Genomic DNA, 19,017 nt, shown 5'->3' with positions numbered 1-19,017 from the left:
AACTTCGGCCCTCCAGATGTTTTGGACTACGATTCCCATCTTCCCCAACCACTGGTCCTGTTAGCTAGGGATCATGGGAGTTGTAGGCCAAAACATCTGGAGGGCCACAGTTTGGGGATGCCTGGGCTATCAGATTAAAGTGATCTCTGTCAGATCAACAGCTGAATTATGAGTCTGTCTAGAAACATTTCCCTTGTTCCCATGGTGAGCCAAGAAGGGTAAAGGGTATCACTTGCACCCTGCTGGTGGTCTGATTGTGCTCCAACATAAGACTTTTTAGACCACATTGCAGTGATCTCGCATCAATTGTATTGAAGTCTTGTTTCTTTCTGGGCTCAGTTCAAGGTGCCTCCCTGTACAGCCTTAAATTGTTTGGTGTTTTTGTGTGTGTGTGTGTGTGTGTGTGTGTGTGTGTGTGTGTGTGTGTGTTTACTTATCTATTTCATTTTATAATGTATATAAAACAAAGAGAACAACCAGAGGAGAATTAAAAGATGAAAAACAAAACTGCACATGGGTTAAATTTAAAATAACAAAAACCAAATAAAGACTATCAGTATTATCAGATTATCAAGTGCAGTTCTAGATTTGCCAGGCTTGTGACGAGGGCTGTCTTGAAAATGATGGTTCTGCTGCATATGTTATAAAGGAATGCCAAAACATTAAAAAAGTCCTTGTTGAAACCCCAAATTATGTGTAATTCCCCCCCCCCCCCAATTATTGCTATATTCCAGAGTGAATGGTACCAAGTGTCCAGTGTAAGGTTTTGGACTGTTTTCCATTGAGTTGCGATTATTTGTGCTGCCAATATAAGACTTAATTCTTTTGACCATTTAGCTATATTGAAATAATAAAAAAATACTCCGTAAAATTAATCTGAGGCAACAGACAAGAGTTTCTTCAGTAATATTTATCATTTCCATCCAAATTAAATTCCAAAAATCTTACTCAAGCTGACATTCCCACCATAAATGATAATACGTAGCCAGGTTTATTGCAACCTCTTCAACGATTAGGCGATATAGAAGAAGACGTTTTGACATTTACAGAGGAGTGCAATGCTATCTGTGTAATAATTTTAAGGAGTTTTCCCAAAGAAAACTAGAAACAGATTTTTAAGGGTAGTGATTCCAAATTTTATTCCAGTTCTCAGGAAGAATGTGTGTGTCAATATCTATTTTTTTTGAGGTTATAATATCATTTTTTATTAATTTTTCAAAAATAGAATATAGAACAAAGTACAAACAAACCATAAAAGAAAAACACTCTACAACAAAGAAATACAGATAAGAATACAACAAAAATAGGATAAAAATATAAAAGCTTCTTATATCCTTTACTAATTCCTTTCTTGTATTTGGTGACTCCCTCCTTCCCTCCCTCCACGTTTCTAGTATTAACTATATCAGCGCTCTCATTTTCAACATTCTTTACTTTTTCTAATACCAACCTATAATTATAATCATTTCCATTCTTCTCATCATTCTTTACTCTTATACATTGAATCTTATATACTTTGTGTGTGTCAATATCTAGTTCCCATATTTTTTAAAGAGGTTCTATAGATACATAAGTTATATTAAGCAATATAGAGTACAATTTAGAAACTAATCCATTTCCCCCTCTACCTATTGTGTTCAATAAATTTCCAAATTCTGTTAAGGGTTTTGGAGCTCATGTTTCTACATGTACTTCTATAATAAACTATAAATTAGATTAAAATAAAGCCAGTTTGTGTTAAGGTTTGACAAAATTAATTTTTTTGGTTAATAGATATGTTGTTTACAAGAATTGTATACCAATAATGTGTGTAAACTCAAGCCCTAAACTGTTTTAAGACTGAGATAGTGGAAAGATTTACCTCCTTATGTATAAAGCTGCCTGCAGGTGGAATTAATCTTTTGAGGCCCTGTTTTGTATCCCACCATCAAAGGCTTAATTGGTGGGAACAAAAGACTGAGCCTTTCTCTCCAAAAGACTGACAATCCCTTTCTCTGGGCTAAATGTACCTAGTTCCTTTGGCCTATGTTTACAAATAAATATAAAGGCAATAGCCTCCCTCCCAACTGAAATTAGACAGACAGCCTCTTTGCTGAACAAAGACTTTCTTATTCCAGCAGGCATATTAAGGTAGTGTTCAGGTTTCTATTTGGCTTCATACAATTGTTTGATGAACTTTTATTGCTTTATTCTCTGCTGTTTATTTTTTATGTGCTCTGCTTAGAAATGCTAACGATTAAGCGGCCTAGAAATGCCTTAAGTAAATAAAATTAAAAATGGTGGGAGTGAGAAAGAGCTGCTGGTCCCTTCATGGCCTTGCTCTTATCTGCAGATTTGGCCAGCCCTTTGTGCTCCATCTGGAGAAGACGATTCCTTGGGACCTACTGCAGAAGGAGATTCTGGAGAAGATGCAGTATTACCTGCGGCCCTCAGCCTGTGTCCAGGTAAAGCTGCCTGGAACTGGGCCCTCTTTACACCTTGCTTTGCCTTTCAGCATGTGTATGTGCATTTGAGAGTTGCTGCTGTAAGAAGCCAGTCTAATTGTGGTGCTAAGTAAATAGCAATATTGCTGCTTACATTGCTGGTTGCTCAATAAACTCATTGTCAAGGGGGTGGTTGGTAGTGCCTTGTGAAGTTCCTGCTCCTCTTGCTTTCCATCTGCTGGAGAGTGAAGAGAGGAAGAGAGCCAGGCTGATGATATGTGTCTTCTGGCCCATGTTGCACTGGAGGAGCATGTGCCCAAAGGGCAGGTGGGCACACCTGTTTGGGACAAGTGCATGCCAGCTGTGTGCCCACTTAGGAGTCTCTTTTCCCACCTGTCCTCTCCTCACCATCTCCCCCTTGCAACTGCTCTTCTCATTCCCCTGCCATGTAGGTTTGTCCGTTCAGCTTGCGAGTGGTCAGCGCCGTGGGCATAACTTACCTGTTACCTCAGGAAGAGCGGCCTCTGTGCCACCTAATGGTGGAGCGGTGAGTGTGGTTTCCTTGTTTGTGGAGGATGCGGGGCCTCAGGCCATGGGGATTTGCTTATTTTACTGGGGTGGGGAAGGGGACGGCATCTCACCTGCCGAGAGCCGCTTCAGTCTGGCAGGCACCAATGGAGCTTCTGATCTCTCCTGCAGGCCTCGCTTCTCCTAGGAGCTGGCTGCTCTCAAGCTGTTTCTGCCTGGATTGCTGCTTGTCCTGGAGAGAGAATAATAGAATTGTAGAGTTGGAAGGGACCATGAGGGCCATCTAGTCCAAGGGATATTTTGCCCAACGTGGGGCTCGAACCCACAACCCCGCAATCCATAGTCTCATGCTCTACCAAGAAGGAGCAGAATAAACTAGAGGGAAGCTTTCCTGTAATGTCATCTCAAACTGTTCCTATGGAGTGGCTATTGCCTCTTTAGTAGGCTGGTAAAAGTGGACAAGCCCTTGAACTCAGCTGGTTCCTGTGGGGGATCTTGATGGGTTTGGCAGGTTCTTTATGGGGGTGAGAGAGAAAGAGAAATAAAGGTGCTGGTGACTAGCATACGCATTGCTGCTTTTTGAAAGACTCGTGAGTGATTGCGGTGTGTTTTCTACAGGGCCCTGAAGTCATGTGGGCAAGGTGGAAATCCTCACGTGAAGCTGGTTGTGGAGTGGGACAAGGAGACAAAAGACTAGTAAGCATCATGTTCCATTTGGGACTTTGGGGTGGGCTCCTGGCAGGCTGTGGCTTGAAACTCCCTTTCCCACATGACTAGGGACTTCTTTCTGCTCTAGGCTTGCCTAAGCTGGTTCTCGTGTGTGTGTGTTTAGTTGCTTCCCAGAGCAGGGCTGAGCATACCTCAAAGCTTGTGGGATCCACTTTTACCATAACCCTGAGATTCTCCAACATGAGCCGAGTGCAGAAGATAGAACTCTGAGGCGAGGAATTTTTTATTGCTTGTATGTTTTTACAACATAGCGGAACCGAACAGAACTCACGGTCTCTCTACATGCAAATCCACTCATGGTTCCTCCAAGCTCTCGTCATGTATGTAGTATTAATTGGGGGTAGGGAGTCATTTTGCTGCTCCTATTGTTAAACAGTGGAGTCAGAAACCTTTTCTGATCTAATTGCCTGGGGATTTCACAGTAGATTCCGATCTATCTTCTGCACACTCAGTAGATTAATTTACAAGCTGCCAGTCACCTGCCCAAGAGTGCTTCCCAAGAAGGTTGGCAGGCAGCCTCACCCCACTTGTGTGTTTTGCTAGTCGGCTTGCAAGCACAGGAATTGTTAAATGCTGCATTTCCTTGTTGCAGTTTGTTCGTCAACACAGAAGATGAATATATCCCGGATGCTGAGAGTGTCCGCCAGCAGAGGGAGCTCCACCACCAGCCTCAGTCCTGCACCTTATCACAGTGTTTCCAGCTCTACACCAAAGAGGAACAGGTGAGAGATTCAGTGACCTGTCAGTAACAGCACAGGAAGCAGTCTTATCCCGAGTTGGTCCCATTCACCTCGGCATTGTCTATGCTGGTTAGCAGCAGCTATCCAGGGTTTCAGGCAGGGGTCTCTCCCAGCCTTCTTTGGAGATGCTATTACTGGAGATTGAACCTGGGATATCTGTGTACAAAGCAGGTGCTCTACTGTTATGGCTCTTCCCCAAATATCCCTTCCTCGATATGGCCAGGAGGTTCCTCGTTGCGTCATGAGTGGTCAGAGAGACCCTCGAAGTTCTTCTTGTGCCTTCAAAGGCTGCCCCTTCCATGTGTGATTGGTCTGCTTTGGCTTTCTGTCTCCCAAAAGTGTGGCAGGCACATGTTGGGCTGGGAGCTGGTCATGGCACAGCCGCTTTGCCTGCTGTTGTTCGTTGTATAAAACATACAATTGTTTCATAGGAATACTTGTGATAACAACTAGAATGGAGTATATAGAGGTGATAACTGAACATGTTGCTGTGGGGTCTTATGATGCAGGGCAAGAAGCATTTCTTGTGTTTATCTTCTTCCTTCCTTTATAAAGAGTGGATGTTCATGGCATATGCATAGCTGCCAAGTTATCCCTTTTTTTAAGGGATTTTCCCTTATGCTGAATAGGCTTCCTCGCGAGAAAAGGGAAAACTTGGCAGCTATGGGCATATGCCAGGGGTGTGTGTGTGTGCGCGCGCGCCTATCTGTCTAATAGCACCCTCCTCTCTTTGCTGCTAGCTGGCCCCGGACGATGCATGGCGTTGCCCCCACTGTAAGCAGCTGCAGCAAGGAAGCATCACGCTGAGCCTTTGGACTTTGCCTGACATCCTCATCATTCACCTGAAGCGCTTTCGACAGGTGAAAGGAGGCTTGCTTGCTGGGCTGGAGGGAACTCAGGAGCCAGGGCTCTGCTTGGATTGCTACAGTGGCCCTGGGATTCCTTAGTCATGTGGGCTGTTTTCATGCAGGGGCATTATTGCTTCCTCCGCTGTGAGGAGAGCCCCCTGTGATCAACTAAGAGGGCTAGCCTTGCAGGCGCTGAACTCCTCGTCTTTGGCATGGTTTCATTCTTGCCTTTGCCCAAGCAGCCTCTGGGGCTGGGGGGAGGTGTGTGCTCTTCTCTGAGGTGCTGATGTGGCGCCTCCAGCACCACACTTCTCTGTGCTGGTTGCAACCTGCATTTCCCCTTTAAACAGGAAGGAGACAGAAGGATGAAACTTCAGAACATGGTCAGGTTCCCTCTGATTGGCCTGGACATGACGCCGCATGTGGTCAAGCGAAGCCAGAGCAGCTGGAGCCTGCCGTCTCACTGGTCTCCCTGGAGGCGCCCCTACGGCCTGGGCAGAGACCCAGAAGACTTCGTCTACGACTTGTATGCTGTGTGCAATCACCATGGCACCATGCAGGGCGGGCACTACACAGGTGACTGGGCTGCGCTGCCAGTTTGGGCTCTGCTCACTGCCATGCTGCTCCTGCCTTGCACCCTCCATGACTTGCTTTGCTGACAAGGATGTTAACAAGTGGGCAGATGGCCAATGGCTCAGAATGCCTTTGCCTGCTCAGCTGAGCCTCTCCAGCAGCCCCCCTCTCGTAGTGGCGGTGCATTTCCTTAAGGGTCTTTTTACATGGTGGCCTTAGGGGGCAAAACATGTTGCCCCAGCCCTCAGCACAGTCTGGCAGTTTAATTCTTCCCTATCTTTTGGGGTGGTGGGGTCTTAGGAGAGCCATGACTGGGCGACAGAGACCCCAGCATGCTTCGGCTGCTGGCCCAACAGGGCTCCCTCATGCTCACCTTCCCCCTAACTAACTCTGGCACCTTCTCTTGCAGCCTATTGCAAGAACTCCATTGATGGCCTGTGGTACTGCTTTGACGACAGTGAGGTTCAGCAGCTGGCTGAGAACGAGGTGTGCAAGCAGACGGCTTACATCCTCTTCTACCAGAGGCGGACAGCCATTCCCTCCTGGTCGGCCAACAGCTCTGTGGCAGGTAATGGCTTGGAGCAGCTGCTGGTTTTGTGGATTCCACAGAAACACCAGAAGAGCCTGGCTGCAACTGGGCCAGGCCCAAGATGGCCCACCTGTATCCCAATGTGGCCAACCAGGTGCCTACTCTGAGAAGGGTCCACAGGCAAGAGGACACCAGGGAAAGATGTCCTCTCCTGCTGCTGGAAACTGGGGTTCTGGTTCTGAAGGTAGCTATGGAGACTAGTAGCCATATTGGTAGCCTCATTCTCCATGAATTTGTCCAATCCCCACTTTAAAGGCATCCAAGTTAGTGGCCATCTTTTTTCCTGTGGTAGAAAATTCCATAATTTAGTTATGTGCTGTGTGAAGAAAAAGTTATTTCTCTTGTTTGTACTGAATCTCCCAACGTTCATCTTGACTAAGGGACTCCTTTGGGTTCTAGTGTTATGATGAGAGGAAAGCTTCTTGCTACCCACTTCTTCCTCCTGCTTCCACAGGCTCCACCAGCTCCTCTTTGTGTGATCACTGGGTGAGTCGACTCCCAGGCAGCAAGCAGCCCAGCATTGCCTCTGCGGCCTCCTCCCGGCGCACTTCCCTAGCCTCCCTCTCGGAGTCAGTGGAGCTGATGGGAGAAAGGAGCGAAGATGACGGTGAGTGTGAGGGCTGGGTGCAGTTGGTGAGTGGCTCTGCCACACCTCACTTTGAATGTTGATGGCAGGGGAGATCTTGCAGAGCACTGGGTTCCTCCTCTGCAGCTCAGCCACCCCGAGGGTCACCAACTTTGCCCGAGGGACTGTGAAGAGGGGTGCTGAGGCAGAAAAACCAGCAGCAACAGAGGGGATTCCTTCCTCCAGAAAAATGAGCAGAAACCAGGGAGAAAGGGATGTTGCTGGTATTTTCAGGCCATCGTATCCACTGCCTTCATTTCTCTCCACATCTCAGTGCCGGCATGCGCTAAGTATGTCTGTCCTTTGATGTCTGATGGGAGCAGGTATCCTCTTCTGAGGAGTTTCCCCTTCTCTAGCTTCTGCCCCTGGATCATCCTTGGCCCTGCAGTGTTCTGCTCAAAGCTGGGAGAGCAGTGAGAATGTCTCCTGCAGAGTGAACAGCTTCCCAGCACCGTTCCTCAGAGGTTAGTGGGGAAGTTCTCTGTGACCTTTGTGCTAGCACATCTGTCTCTTGCCAGCAAATGAAAGAGGTGTGGACAGCATTCTTGCTTTTCTGAATTATGGATGCTGCGTTGGGCCCTCACTGTTCAGCACACAGGCGGGAGAAACTTACTCTAGATTGATGTTTTGCCTTCTGAGAATTGCTTTGGCTGCTGCTGCCACCCTCAGTTGTCCCCTGGCAGCAGGGTGTCCTTCAGGGGAGGGTCTCCTGATCTCTCAGCCCATGAAAGAGCTTTGATAGGTAGGCAAGGAAGTTACCATGTTGGCACAGTTTCCAGAGCAGGAGGTGTGTGTGTGTGTTTAATTTGTTTTAAAATGTGCACTCTGCTATTCACTGCAGCTTGTGACAAAACATACAATATGCAAATTAAAACATCGGAGAATTAAACGTGAGGACAGTGTCATAGTGCCCCCGAAATGAACGCATTGTAGCTTCTCGTATGAAATAGACAGAGCCACACAAACTCAACGTATGAAAGCAGTTATAAAGGGGGGGGGGGATTTTCAGTGAAATGCATTTTAGAATGGCTTCCTTGCTTGTGCATGTTTCCATGCTCTGTTTGTGTATTTGGGTATCATATTCCTCTGTGTTCCACAGGTGGCTTTTCCACCCGCCCCTTTGTGAGGAGTGTCCAGCGCCAGAGCTTGTCTTCCAGGTCCTCCGTGACCAGCCCCTTGGCCGTGAGTGAGAACGGGATCCGCCCCTCGTGGTCGCTGTCGGCGAAGCTGCAGATGCGCTCCAGCTCACCTTCCCGCTTCTCTGGGGACTCTCCGGTTCACAGCTCGGCTTCCACCCTTGAGAGGATTGGGGAGTCTGCGGACGACAAAGTCTCCACCTCATGCTTTAGCAGCCTGAGGAGTCTCTCTGGAAGCCACATTGAGTCCAGTGAGAGCAGTGGCCGACAGGAACACCCCACAGCAGGCAGAGCTCCCCTGGCAGTCATGGAGGGTGTCTTCAGAGATGAAGCGCCCGGTCGAAAGCCAGGCTCGAGCGCGGACTCCTACAGCAAGACCCTGTCGCAGGCAGACAGGAACTGCCCTGCCCTGGATCCTTTCGATAACAACAACCAGATCGCTTTTGTTGACCAGAGTGATTCTGTTGAGAGCTCTCCAGTCAAGGAGGGGAGAAGCTTCAGTGGAATGTCCAAAGCGGGCAGCAGCCCCCAAAAGGCAGCCCACCCCAAAGACACATTGGAGTCAGACAGAAGCTCCAGGAAAGGCAGGACAGATTCCCCAGTGTCCTGCCAACCGGCAGCCCCGCTCCTTCCCTCCAAGAGTTTGCCGAAGGCGTCCCGGACCAGGAGCAAGCTGAACTCTAGCCGGGCTAGTGGACGGCATGGCTCTCCTGCCCCCTCTGGGCAGGGCAGGAAGGAGGCTGGCTCAAAGGGCCAAGAGGCTGCCAGTAACACCTCTGCTGAGCATCAGAAGCAAAAAGCTGCTTCCTCCTCTTCCTCCACTGCGACGAGAAGAAACTCCTCGGGGTCGTCTGTGCGGGGGCACAACACCCCCACGAGCAAAAACAGGACTTCGGAGCACAGCCTCAGCAGGGAGGGCTCCAAGCTCAGCCTCAGCTCAGACAAGGCTGGCGTTACCACTGGTTCACGGACGGGCTCCCCGCGGATCAGCCAGTCGCGGAGCGAGGGCAGGAAACCGGACGGCAAGCACGTGCGCAGCTCCTCCATGGCCAGCCTACGCTCGCCCACCACAGGCGCCCCCCGTGCCAGCCTGAGGAGGGATAGCAAGTCGGAAGAAAAGGGGCTTTCTTTCTTCAAGTCCGCCCTGCGCCAGAAGGAAAGCCGGAGGTCAGCCGACCTAGGCAAGACCACTATGCTCTCGAAAAAGATGGCGAGCAGCTCCTCCAAAGCTGCCAGCAAGAACTTGCTTGAGGAGAAGCTGGAGAAGAGTGGTGGTGGCGGCAGTCCCTCCCAGCCTCCGAATGCCCTCCCCTCGAACGCCACCCTGGCTTCTGCAAAAGACAACCCCTCTCCTGCCAAACACTCGCTGCTCACGAACCGCAAATCCAAGTCTTCCCAGCTGGAGGCCAACCCCCTGCAGTCGCCCAGCAGTGGCAAGCAGGCAGCCGACAAGGCCTTGCGCAAACTTCCTCCCAGCATGCCCTCCTCTGCACGGCCGCCGCCGGCCTCTTCGAAATCTCAGTGATTGGCTGCTGCTGCTGCTACTGCTCCTCCTCCTCCTGCAATCCAATTGGGTTGGTTTCCTCCTTTGCTTCTTTTTGTTCATGTGCCTAACGTGTTTGAAGAAAACTTGACTACTGTTCAAGCGCCTTTCGACTCCGCCATCGTACCAAATAACTACAGGCTGCCGCTGCCGCTGGTATTTTGTAGCGGGCTTGTGGGGGGGAGGGGTGCGCGCCAAAGGACATTGTCATCATCTTCTCTCTTCTCTTCCCTCTGCCTCAACCCCACAGCAGAATTGCAGTCTGCACAGTAGCCTTCTTGGGGAGTCTTACCACTTTTCTCTCTGAAGAGGGACTCTGGATTATGTCAATGGCCAGCTGTGTCCATGTTGCAAAGCTACCGCTTCTGTCCCTTGCAGTGTGTGCGTGTCACTGAGCAGGCTGTAGCCTTGCTCTGTGAGCTGCAAAGGGAAACCGTGTGAAAAGCAAGACGATCACCCTGTTCTGCTGTGTGTCTCTCCTCCCCAGGCAATGTCTCCTCCCCCACTTCCTCCCCCCCCCCCCGACACCCCATTTCCCAAGCTTCTTAAAGGGCAATATTTCAACGCTAATGTTGTTTCTCAGGTAAGCGCTCAGCCAGTACTGGAGGGAACAGAAGATTCTGGGGGAAAGGTGCATTCTCTCTCATAGAGGGGTGTGTGTGTACGTCAGAGAAGCCTGCTTTTAAGTGTGTCTGTTTCTGTTTTTTTTCCTCCATTCCAGCAGATTTCTGTATGTTTGGAATTTTTGTTTTTTTTAAAAAAGTCTGTCCTGCTTGACACTCTTATCTGTTCGGAGGTGTCTTCTCATAAGAGGGAGGGACCAATTGGCAGCCTGGAAACCAGCAGGTTGGGCCTGGAACTTCTGCAGGGTGGAAGGGGGTGGTTCATGGAAGGGACCCAAAGGGTCTTCTAGTCTGACCTCCTGCCCTGCAGCAATCACCGCATCACAGGTTAGGTGGAAGGAGGTTGTGTGTGTGTGTGTGTGATGAGCATATTCTGTAGTCCACAATGAAGAATGCTTGACTTCTCTCTCTCTCTCTCTCTCTCTCTCTCTCTCTCTCTCTCTCTCTCTCTCTCTCTCTCTCTCTCTCTCTCTCTCTCTCTCTCTCTCTGGAGATGTGGATCAGTTGTTGCTGCAGTCCATGGTGGAGGAAGGAGGCATTTAAGCTTTTGTGGGTCCTAGCTGGAACTAGGCTCCTGCTGCCCTTCCTCAAATCCTTTGGTCCTCCCTCTTCTTGCTCCTCATCTGCCATGTGGCTTTGGCAATGAATGGCCACTCTGAAGCCTTGGGGGGGGGCACCTTTGTGCCTCACTCTTAGGCGTGCTGTGCAATGACTCCCTCCATGCACTCTTCCCTCCCTTCGCTCATTGCTCTTGTTCCCATGATCTTTCAGTGGATTTTGAGCTTACAGTGCCCACCTGCTTGTTGCCATTTCTTTTGGCACAGGTTTGGGGATGCTTTGGCTTTCCAGATTATGCTGAGCTGCAACCCCCCTCAGCCCCTGGCAAGTATGATTTAACAGCTGGGATGATGGAAGTTGTAGTTCAGCAGTTTCTGAAGGCCCAGGGGTTCCCCACATCTGCTTCTGCCCGAGTTGACTGCCTGCTTGCCTCCTGCAGCCTTCAGCTTGAGCAGGGAACTTTGCAGAGGCGTCACTGACAAGCTGTGCCTTTTGTCTTTTTTAATGCTGGGTGGCAGATGGGTTCCTTCCCTTGGCCATGTCATCTTACTGAGGCATGAAGCCTCTGCCTGTTTGGAGGTTTAGTTAACAAGACTTCAGCCCTTGAATGCAGCAGGTCCTTCCATGGTTTATTATTCCCTTTGCACTGCCTTGGGCCTGTCTTTGTTCGGCTGGAACTGACACTGCCACGGCCCTAAGTGGTAGATCCAACTACACAGCCAGGTTATCATCTCCTCCTCACCTAGGAACAAGGGATCCTGGGTATTTGGGTCTGCTTCTAAGTGCCACAGGCAGCCTTGAAACGTGGCAGGTGAGGCATTTGTCTTATACCTGGGTTGTGTTTCCAGTTGCTGAGCTGTGAACAGGTAGGCTGCAGCCCCATGGGAAGTGACACCTGGCAAAACCCCTCCTCACACAGTTTAGCTCCTATGGGGCAACAACACATCTCCTCCCCCCCCCTTGTGCCCACCTGTAGGTTAAAACAGGAGCTTTTGTGTGCTCAGCTCTTAGGTTGCCAAGCTCACCCCCTTTGCTTTTAGATGTTCCTCTTTCTCAAGTGGTGAGGCACTGCAGTTAGAAGAAAAATGTCTGGTTCCTGGGGAAAGGATTGTCTTGGGGGTGACCGCAGCATGTCCCATTAAACATGATGAGAGATCCATGGGCACAGGATGCCTTAGCCCAGCCTTGGCCAATCTGGCGCTGCTGCTGGGATATGAACCTTGACCCCTTCTCCTGCCCCACTGGCAGTGTGTGTGTTGAGTGTGGGGGTGAGTGATTGCTTTCATTGCCCTCCTTTTGTCAAAGGGACCTTGCTAAGCTTTGTGGGGTTCCCTCCCCCTTTTTTTGTTCCTTTGGCCTGGGCCACTTCCTTGTGTTGGGCTGGCCGCCAGTTTTTCATTGGGAAGAGATATTCAGCAGACTTCTAGGCCCTTAGCGCTATCTGTGTTTCTTCTTTTTTTAAAAAAGGACACAATTTCATCTCTCTTCAGACAAGTTGGCTTTAGTTCCAGGAGGACCGTGGGATTAAATTTAGGCCTCTCCTGACATGCAGCTCTGCAGTTCTCTTTGGGAGTAGGGGTTGGTGGAGTAACTAATTCAAGGCTCCCCTGAATAGGGAGGAAATTGAGCCCCCTCCCTGGCTCCCCTGCATACCCAGCTCCATTCAATTGGCCCGAAAGCCTGTTTCTTCCTAATTCCATGAATGACACCTAGTCAACCTTCCAGTTGCGGGAAGGTTGAGTTCTGCATCTCAGAAGGCTTCCTATCCTTTGGGTCTAGATTTTTGGAGAGTGTTTATAATTAGTATGCACATTCTAAGCACATATCCGAGGGATTGTATTATAGAGGCACCTTGGACTTCATGTTGCTTGTACTCGGTGGGCGAGATGGTGCCAACAGCCGCTCTTTGTAGCCATGGCAAAGCACCTCACTTTTCGCTTCTGTCTTTTCAGATGTATCTATGGATCAATGCGACTGAGTCGGACTAATCATTTTAGGTAGAGAGTGAACCTCCATGCTCCAGACACATTTAACCTAGTTTTGTAGGCTCTTCTCTGCTTGGCAGTGCTGAATTTCTTTAGCATGGTTGGCCACTTATCTCTCTTGCTCCCACTCCCCAAAAAGCCCACAATGAAGGTAACATGCATGGCCCTTCCCTGTGCCCCTCCCCCCCCATGCATGACCATGTTAACTATGCAAGCAGCTAAAGCTAAGCTAAACCAGGCTGCCCCTGTCACTGCTGCTGCCCATCTGATGCCCACCTAAGCTTGGACTGGAGCTCTCAGCCCACCCCTGGAGCAGCCAAGGGTCCCAGTTTCTGGCACCCACAATCCTCTCCTTTGTACAGCTCTTTTTGTTTACTGACCTTTTTGGGGAGGGGGTACAGAAGTTACTGTGGAATATTTAAAAGGTTGCAGGTGATTTCTCCCTGTTCTTTCTGAGGGTGCATTTTTGTTTCCAGACGTGAGCAACCTGCTGTTTTCAAAGGGGCTCCCAGCCATTTGAGGGATGCTGCTAGCAGCTGGCAGCCTCTTTTAAGGAGCAGATTTCTGTGATGGTAGAAGGGCTCCTTCCCCACCATAACACAGCTTCTCTGGAGCCAGTTTTTTTGGGGGGGGGGTGAGTGGTGGCAAAGCAGGACTCTCCAGTCCCCTTAGTTTCGTTTTGGTGCAAGGAAGAGCTGGCTGCAGAGCTGGGAAGGTCTGAGAGGAACCTCCTCTGGTTTCTGGGAACGAGGCCCCAGGGAGCTTTGTTGCAAAGAGGGACGTTGCTCCTTAAATCAGAACCACCCACAGCTCCCAGGCAGCTCCTGCACAGGAGGAGTAAGGGGAGCAAGGGAAAGAGGAGGAGGTTTTTCCACCATCCTGGAAGCTCTCATCAGCAGTCAAGGAAGCGTTTTTGTTTCAAATGCCAGTTCAAATCATGTTAAGGGCAATCCTCTTTTTGGCTTTGCTGTCATTTGCGTGTTAATCCGCAGCAACTTGTCGGGGGTCCAACATTATCTGCAGAAGCAACTGAAATTTAGTTCTAATCTGTGGTGAGATGGAAGTACTACATGGCTTTCCTTAATTATAAAAAAACACACAAAAAAACCATAACAAACCAAAAATCCATTAGCATGCAGGGGGTTGGATTTGACAGAATGAAGGATGAAATGTAAATTCCAACACCCACTTGTTTTCTTTTTACAAGCATTAAGCCAACCTGATTTGAATGCTGGGTGCTGAAATGGTTTGATTGGGCCTAAAATGAATTCTCTGCAACACAGCACATGGGGGCTGGTTGCAAGAGGCAATTTGGAAAGTCTTCCCTCTTGCCTTTTCTAACTTTTTTTTTTTAACTAAATGTGGCACTTGCTGCATTTGCATCCTGGGCCCCCAGAACTGGAAGTGGTATCCAGAGAATTCATTTCCTCGGCTGCTGCTCACCAGCCGTGCCTCGTCTCACCTTTGGCTAAAACTGAGTCTTCAGTGCCATTCCAAAAACTGTGAGCCTCAAACACTGGACTCGCTTTCCTGTCTGACAGCTGGAGTTGCATGTTACATCACAGGATGCTTCCTCCTCTCTCCCTCTCGCCCTCTCTCCCTTATTCCTATCAAAAATTTCTAAGTTTTTTTTAAAAACTGTACAGTACTCTGGGAGGGAGGCTGTGTCTCTTCTTGGGGTGGAACCATTACTATGTACCATAAGAGGGTTTTAACTTATTTGACGGCAAGTGCATGAGACTGTGTCAATGCCTTTTATTTATTTGTATGCACTTTTAATATGCAGAATTTATATTTTTATGTTTTAAAAAATCATTTCCTGTCAGGAAGAAGAGTTTGGATACAAGGTATTGGATGATTTAAAAGTGGGAAAATGTAATAAAGTACAATAAATTTATTACAGGGCATTGCCTGAATGTGTTTTTTTCTCCACCAGATCTTGTAGCACCTTCTCTCTGAGCAGAGGAGGCTGCCATATCAGACCACTGGCCCATCTGGTCTGCACTGATGGGCAACAGTGGCTCTCCAGGGTTTCAGGCTGGGTATCACTGGAGACACAAGGGACTGAGACTGCTGGGATGTCATGGATGCAGAGGAATGGTGGGAGGCACTAGCTGGGGAACCCCCCCCCACTGCGTGTGGTATATTTGGGGGGTGGGGTGGCGGCCAAGCTGGGTGGGTAGACATGTTGGTAAACACTTTTAACAATCACACCATTTCTATGGTTCTCTTAAGCCTGAGCCTCTTCCTTGCCGCCAGATGGCGCCCATGGCTTTGTGCCACCACTAGAGATGGAGAGATGATTCTCCTAAGTGTTGGCTGGCTAGCTGGCTGTCTACCAGGCCAGGAATTGTACATTGAGCTAGAGCTGGCTGTAGCAGATAGGAATCAAAGTCCAACAACAAATGGAGAGCCACAGTTCAGGATGAGTTGAGGGAATAATGCAAGAAGAAAAGAGGTCTGAGTGGGGCCCACTTTCCTGCCAATAGAAGGAAGCTGCCAACTGGTGCACCCACTCATAGAATCATAGAATTGTAGAGCTGAAAGGGTCACCTAATTGAACCCCCTGCAATGCAGGAATCGCAGCTAACAAATCCCTCACTCGTAGCTTTCCAAGCATCTTCCCAGAAGAGACCTTTCCTGGTGTGCCAAGCTTATGCAGTGTGGGATGGGGCTGGATATTATTGATTTCTTTGTTTTTTCCTCATTTATATTACACCTTTTTCTTCAAGGAGCTCAAGGTGGCATACATAGTTCTCCCCTCTCCATTTTATCCTTGCAGCAACCCTGCGAGGTAGACTGCGAAGTGACTGGCCTTCAAGGTCACCCAGAGAGCTTCATGGCCAAGTGGAGATTCCAACCCTGGTGTCCCAGGTCCCTCGTCCAATACCCTTGACTGCTGCACCACACAGGCATGCAGTGGAGTCCATGCAAACCATAGCACCCACCCACAGCGGGCAAGAGCAAAGCTATGGCCAAACTTGTTATGGGACACACTTCCTTTCTAAGCTCTGTGAGCTCTGCAATGCTTTTATCCCACCCCAAAAGTTTACCTCCAGCAGTATATGGGGCGAATGGGGCAGTGGAATTTGCTGCCAAGGAGTGTGGTGGAGTCTCATTCTTCAGAGGTCTTTAAGCAGAGGCTTGACAGCCATCTGTCAGGACTGCTTTGATGGTGTTTCCTGCTTGGCAGAGGGTTGGACTGGATGGCCATGGTGGTCTCTTCCAACTCTATGATTCTATGTGCAAAACATCTGGAGGGTACCAGATTGCTGAAGGCTGTCTTGCAGGTTTCATAGGTGGTCCCAAGGGCCCACCGTTGTCTGAATCTTTTAAGTATCCAGCCATGTGGTGGTAGTGATGAAACAATTTCCATGCTGGCTTCTGAGTCAAGCCAGGAGTAAAGGCAAGGCAAGTGAATGGGTGGCTTTAGGGCAGTGAAGTGGGAGACTGATCTAAGCTGTGAGATGTTGTCTGCTTGGAATGAACAGAAGTTGTGGAAGAGGGTGGATGTATTTATTGCTCTGGCCCATCTTTTGATTTCAACCAGAAGGAGCATTCGGGGTGACTGTACTGCATATTAATTAGTGGAGAAAAAGAGGGTGCCGTGTAATTTCTTTACTGCTGTTACATAGGCCAGGGTACAAATGTTACATTAAGGATGATGCTGATGTGTTCTGGTGCCCAGGGCAGGAAATTAACATGGCATCCTCTTCTCCGGGTATATGATTAATATAGAGCACAGACTCTGAGCCCTCCCCCTCCACTGACCCATTGGCCATCACAGTGGGTGAGGGTGGGCAGCTTCCTCTCTCCTGAAAATTACATAGAGCTAAAAAGGGAAGTTGGAAGAGTGACCCTCCTTCCCGTTTCCTCTTTCAACCCCTTTGGCTTTTCAAGGCTCAAATTACTTCTACTGGATCTGAACTCTTAGAAAAGCAAAGTGTGCCAGACTTTCTTCTCTTAGAACTGGAGCTAGAAAGGACTCCCAAGGCTCATCTCGCCCAACCCCCAGCAGTGCAGGAATCACAGCTAAGAATCCCTGGCAGATGGCCATCCAACGTCTCTTTAAAAATCTCTTCCTGATGCTTAGTTGGGATCTCCTTTCCTGTCATTTGAATCCATTGGTTTGGGTCCTACCATCTGGAACAGCAGAAAAGAAGCTTTGTCACCATCCTCCATGTGACAGCCCTTCAGATATTTGAAGATGGCTCTCATATCACCTCTCAGTCTTCTCCAGTCTAAATACCCCAACTCCTTCAACCGTTGCCCATCAGGCTTGGTTTCCAGACCCTTGATCATCTTGGTCACCCTCTGCACACCTTTCAGCTTGTCAATATCCTCCTTAAACTGTGGTGCCCAGAACTGGACACTTCTCTTGGGTGGGGAGACAAGAAGTGACCAGAGGGGGTGACTCCCATGGGACTTAATCAAAAATCCCAAAGAGCCCCCAGAGGCTGGCACCTCCTGGCATGCAGATATACATTTCCAGAGTTGGCATTTGGACTAAGCTGGCCGCCGTGTGCTGCCGCTTGCCCCTTCCCTTCACCTTGGCTGCAGCCACAGAGCGGGGCAAACCTCTTCCTGTTTTGATTTCATTTCCAAGCTCATAATTATTTTATGCCACATATGGAAATTGCTGGGACAGATGTCATATTAAAGTGCAAGGCCATCATTTATTTATAAGTGATTGGGTTATAGCTATATTAATACTGCCTGGGGCAATGCCAAATTAGAGCTAATATAGTTTTATTGTTTATTATATTGGCCAATATTTTTCCAATTCTGGTAGGGTCTTTTTTTTTTAATAGCTCCTTATTGGATCAGGAGCTGCTGGAAGGAGAGGCGGCGGGGCGGCAGAGGGTGTGGGGAGAGAGCCCCATGTGAGCAATGGAGACCCTGGATCTCTCTTCCTGATTGCATTGTCTCCTGGACTGGCATTGGTTCTCAGAGGAGGGGGGGGGAGTGTGTGTTTGCGTGGCAGATGTGGGGTGGGGAGGATCAAATCTAGGTCATTGGAGGAGGTTAAGAGCCTGGAGGCAGCTGGGTGGGCAAGCTACTGCAGGCTGCAGCAGTACGGGGAGCATTGCTGTCAAATAACATGTGAAGTCTTGGGGTGTGTGTGTGATGTCTCCTAAAAGCAGAGGGTTGCTGGCACCGGGAGAGCTTTGGTTCTCTGCATGCTGTGTGAATCTTCCTTTATCGCTGGGGTGGCTTCCAGGACTTTAGATTAGAACAGTCTTCACCCTCTGTTTATTTATTCCATTTACACCCCCACCTTTCCCTCCAAGGAGCTCAAGGTGGTAAACATGGCTCTCCTCCTTTAATGCCCACCACAACCCTGTGAGGGAGGTTTGGCTGAGAGGCAGTGACTGGCCCAAGGCCACCCAGTAAGTTTTGCCGCTGAGTAGGGGATTCGAACCCTGGTCTCTCCCAGGTTCTTATTGAACACTCCCATCAGCCGCCGGCCCCAGGGGTTCAGGAGGAGTCTGGAGGGCAGCTTGTTGACAGAGACTGTCTTTAGGAGCAAAATCCTTGAGAATCTTCTCTTCTTTTCCCCCTGGGGGTGGCTGGAGGTGCAAAGTCCATGGCAGCAGCTATATTGAGATGCTGCTGACCACCACCAGCTCCCGGGGAGAACTCCTTGCCTCTGGCCCTGCAGCAGCCTTTTATAGCGCCTCGTCTCACCCCATAACTGCTGTATCTTGAGAGATTGATGGAGGCCCCCAACCATTGCTCAAACTGGCCTTTGGGGGTTCCCTGCACAGCAAACCTTTCCAGGAAGCATGTGCACCCTTGGGTGCTGTGTTGAGTCGCTCGGTGATGGCCATGCCTGTGTGAATAAGCCACCTGAGGACTTCCAGGGATGCTGCAACCTCTCCCCACTTCCGTTCCTGCGAACAGCCTCACCTGTTTACCTGAGCTCACCTTTTCCTTCTCTCCCAGAGAGAGGGATGCTTTGTGCTCTAGGAAGATGCTAGCCCTTTCGCTGGCTTCGGTGGTGCTCTCCTACAACCCTCCTGTGGTGCCTCTGTGGTGTTTGTGTTTCTGTTTGTGATTGAGTACACCCAGCCTGAAGGGCAGAGTCTTCCCATAATTTATCCCCTGTTTAAGTGC

The 19,017-nt window shown here is 49.3% G+C and overlaps 1 protein-coding gene across 3 annotated transcripts in view; it reads left to right on the top strand.

Annotated features, from left to right (window-relative positions):
- USP31 (ubiquitin specific peptidase 31) overlaps positions 1–16,814 on the top strand; it is a 40,716-nt gene extending 23,902 nt beyond the window's left edge. For 2 of the 3 annotated variants that reach the window (XM_060282942.1, XM_060282944.1), the window contains exons 8-17: positions 2,333–2,444; positions 2,876–2,970; positions 3,570–3,647; positions 4,273–4,402; positions 5,161–5,280; positions 5,619–5,844; positions 6,251–6,409; positions 6,885–7,037; positions 7,412–7,519; positions 8,155–16,814. In XM_060282942.1, the coding sequence (XP_060138925.1) occupies positions 2,333–2,444; positions 2,876–2,970; positions 3,570–3,647; positions 4,273–4,402; positions 5,161–5,280; positions 5,619–5,844; positions 6,251–6,409; positions 6,885–7,037; positions 7,412–7,519; positions 8,155–9,716 (2,743 nt within the window). In that variant the 3' untranslated portion in view covers positions 9,717–16,814. The remainder of the gene's footprint in view (positions 1–2,332; positions 2,445–2,875; positions 2,971–3,569; positions 3,648–4,272; positions 4,403–5,160; positions 5,281–5,618; positions 5,845–6,250; positions 6,410–6,884; positions 7,038–7,411; positions 7,520–8,154) is intronic. The other variant, XM_060282943.1, reaches the window with a different exon arrangement.
- The last annotated feature ends 2,203 nt before the right edge of the window (positions 16,815–19,017 follow it).

Source organism: Zootoca vivipara, chromosome 14 (assembly GCF_963506605.1).
Source record: "Zootoca vivipara chromosome 14, rZooViv1.1, whole genome shotgun sequence".
Lineage (NCBI taxonomy): Eukaryota > Metazoa > Chordata > Lepidosauria > Squamata > Lacertidae > Zootoca > Zootoca vivipara.
Note: the sequence above shows the minus strand (reverse complement) of the source record. Positions and strands in the feature narration are given on the sequence as shown.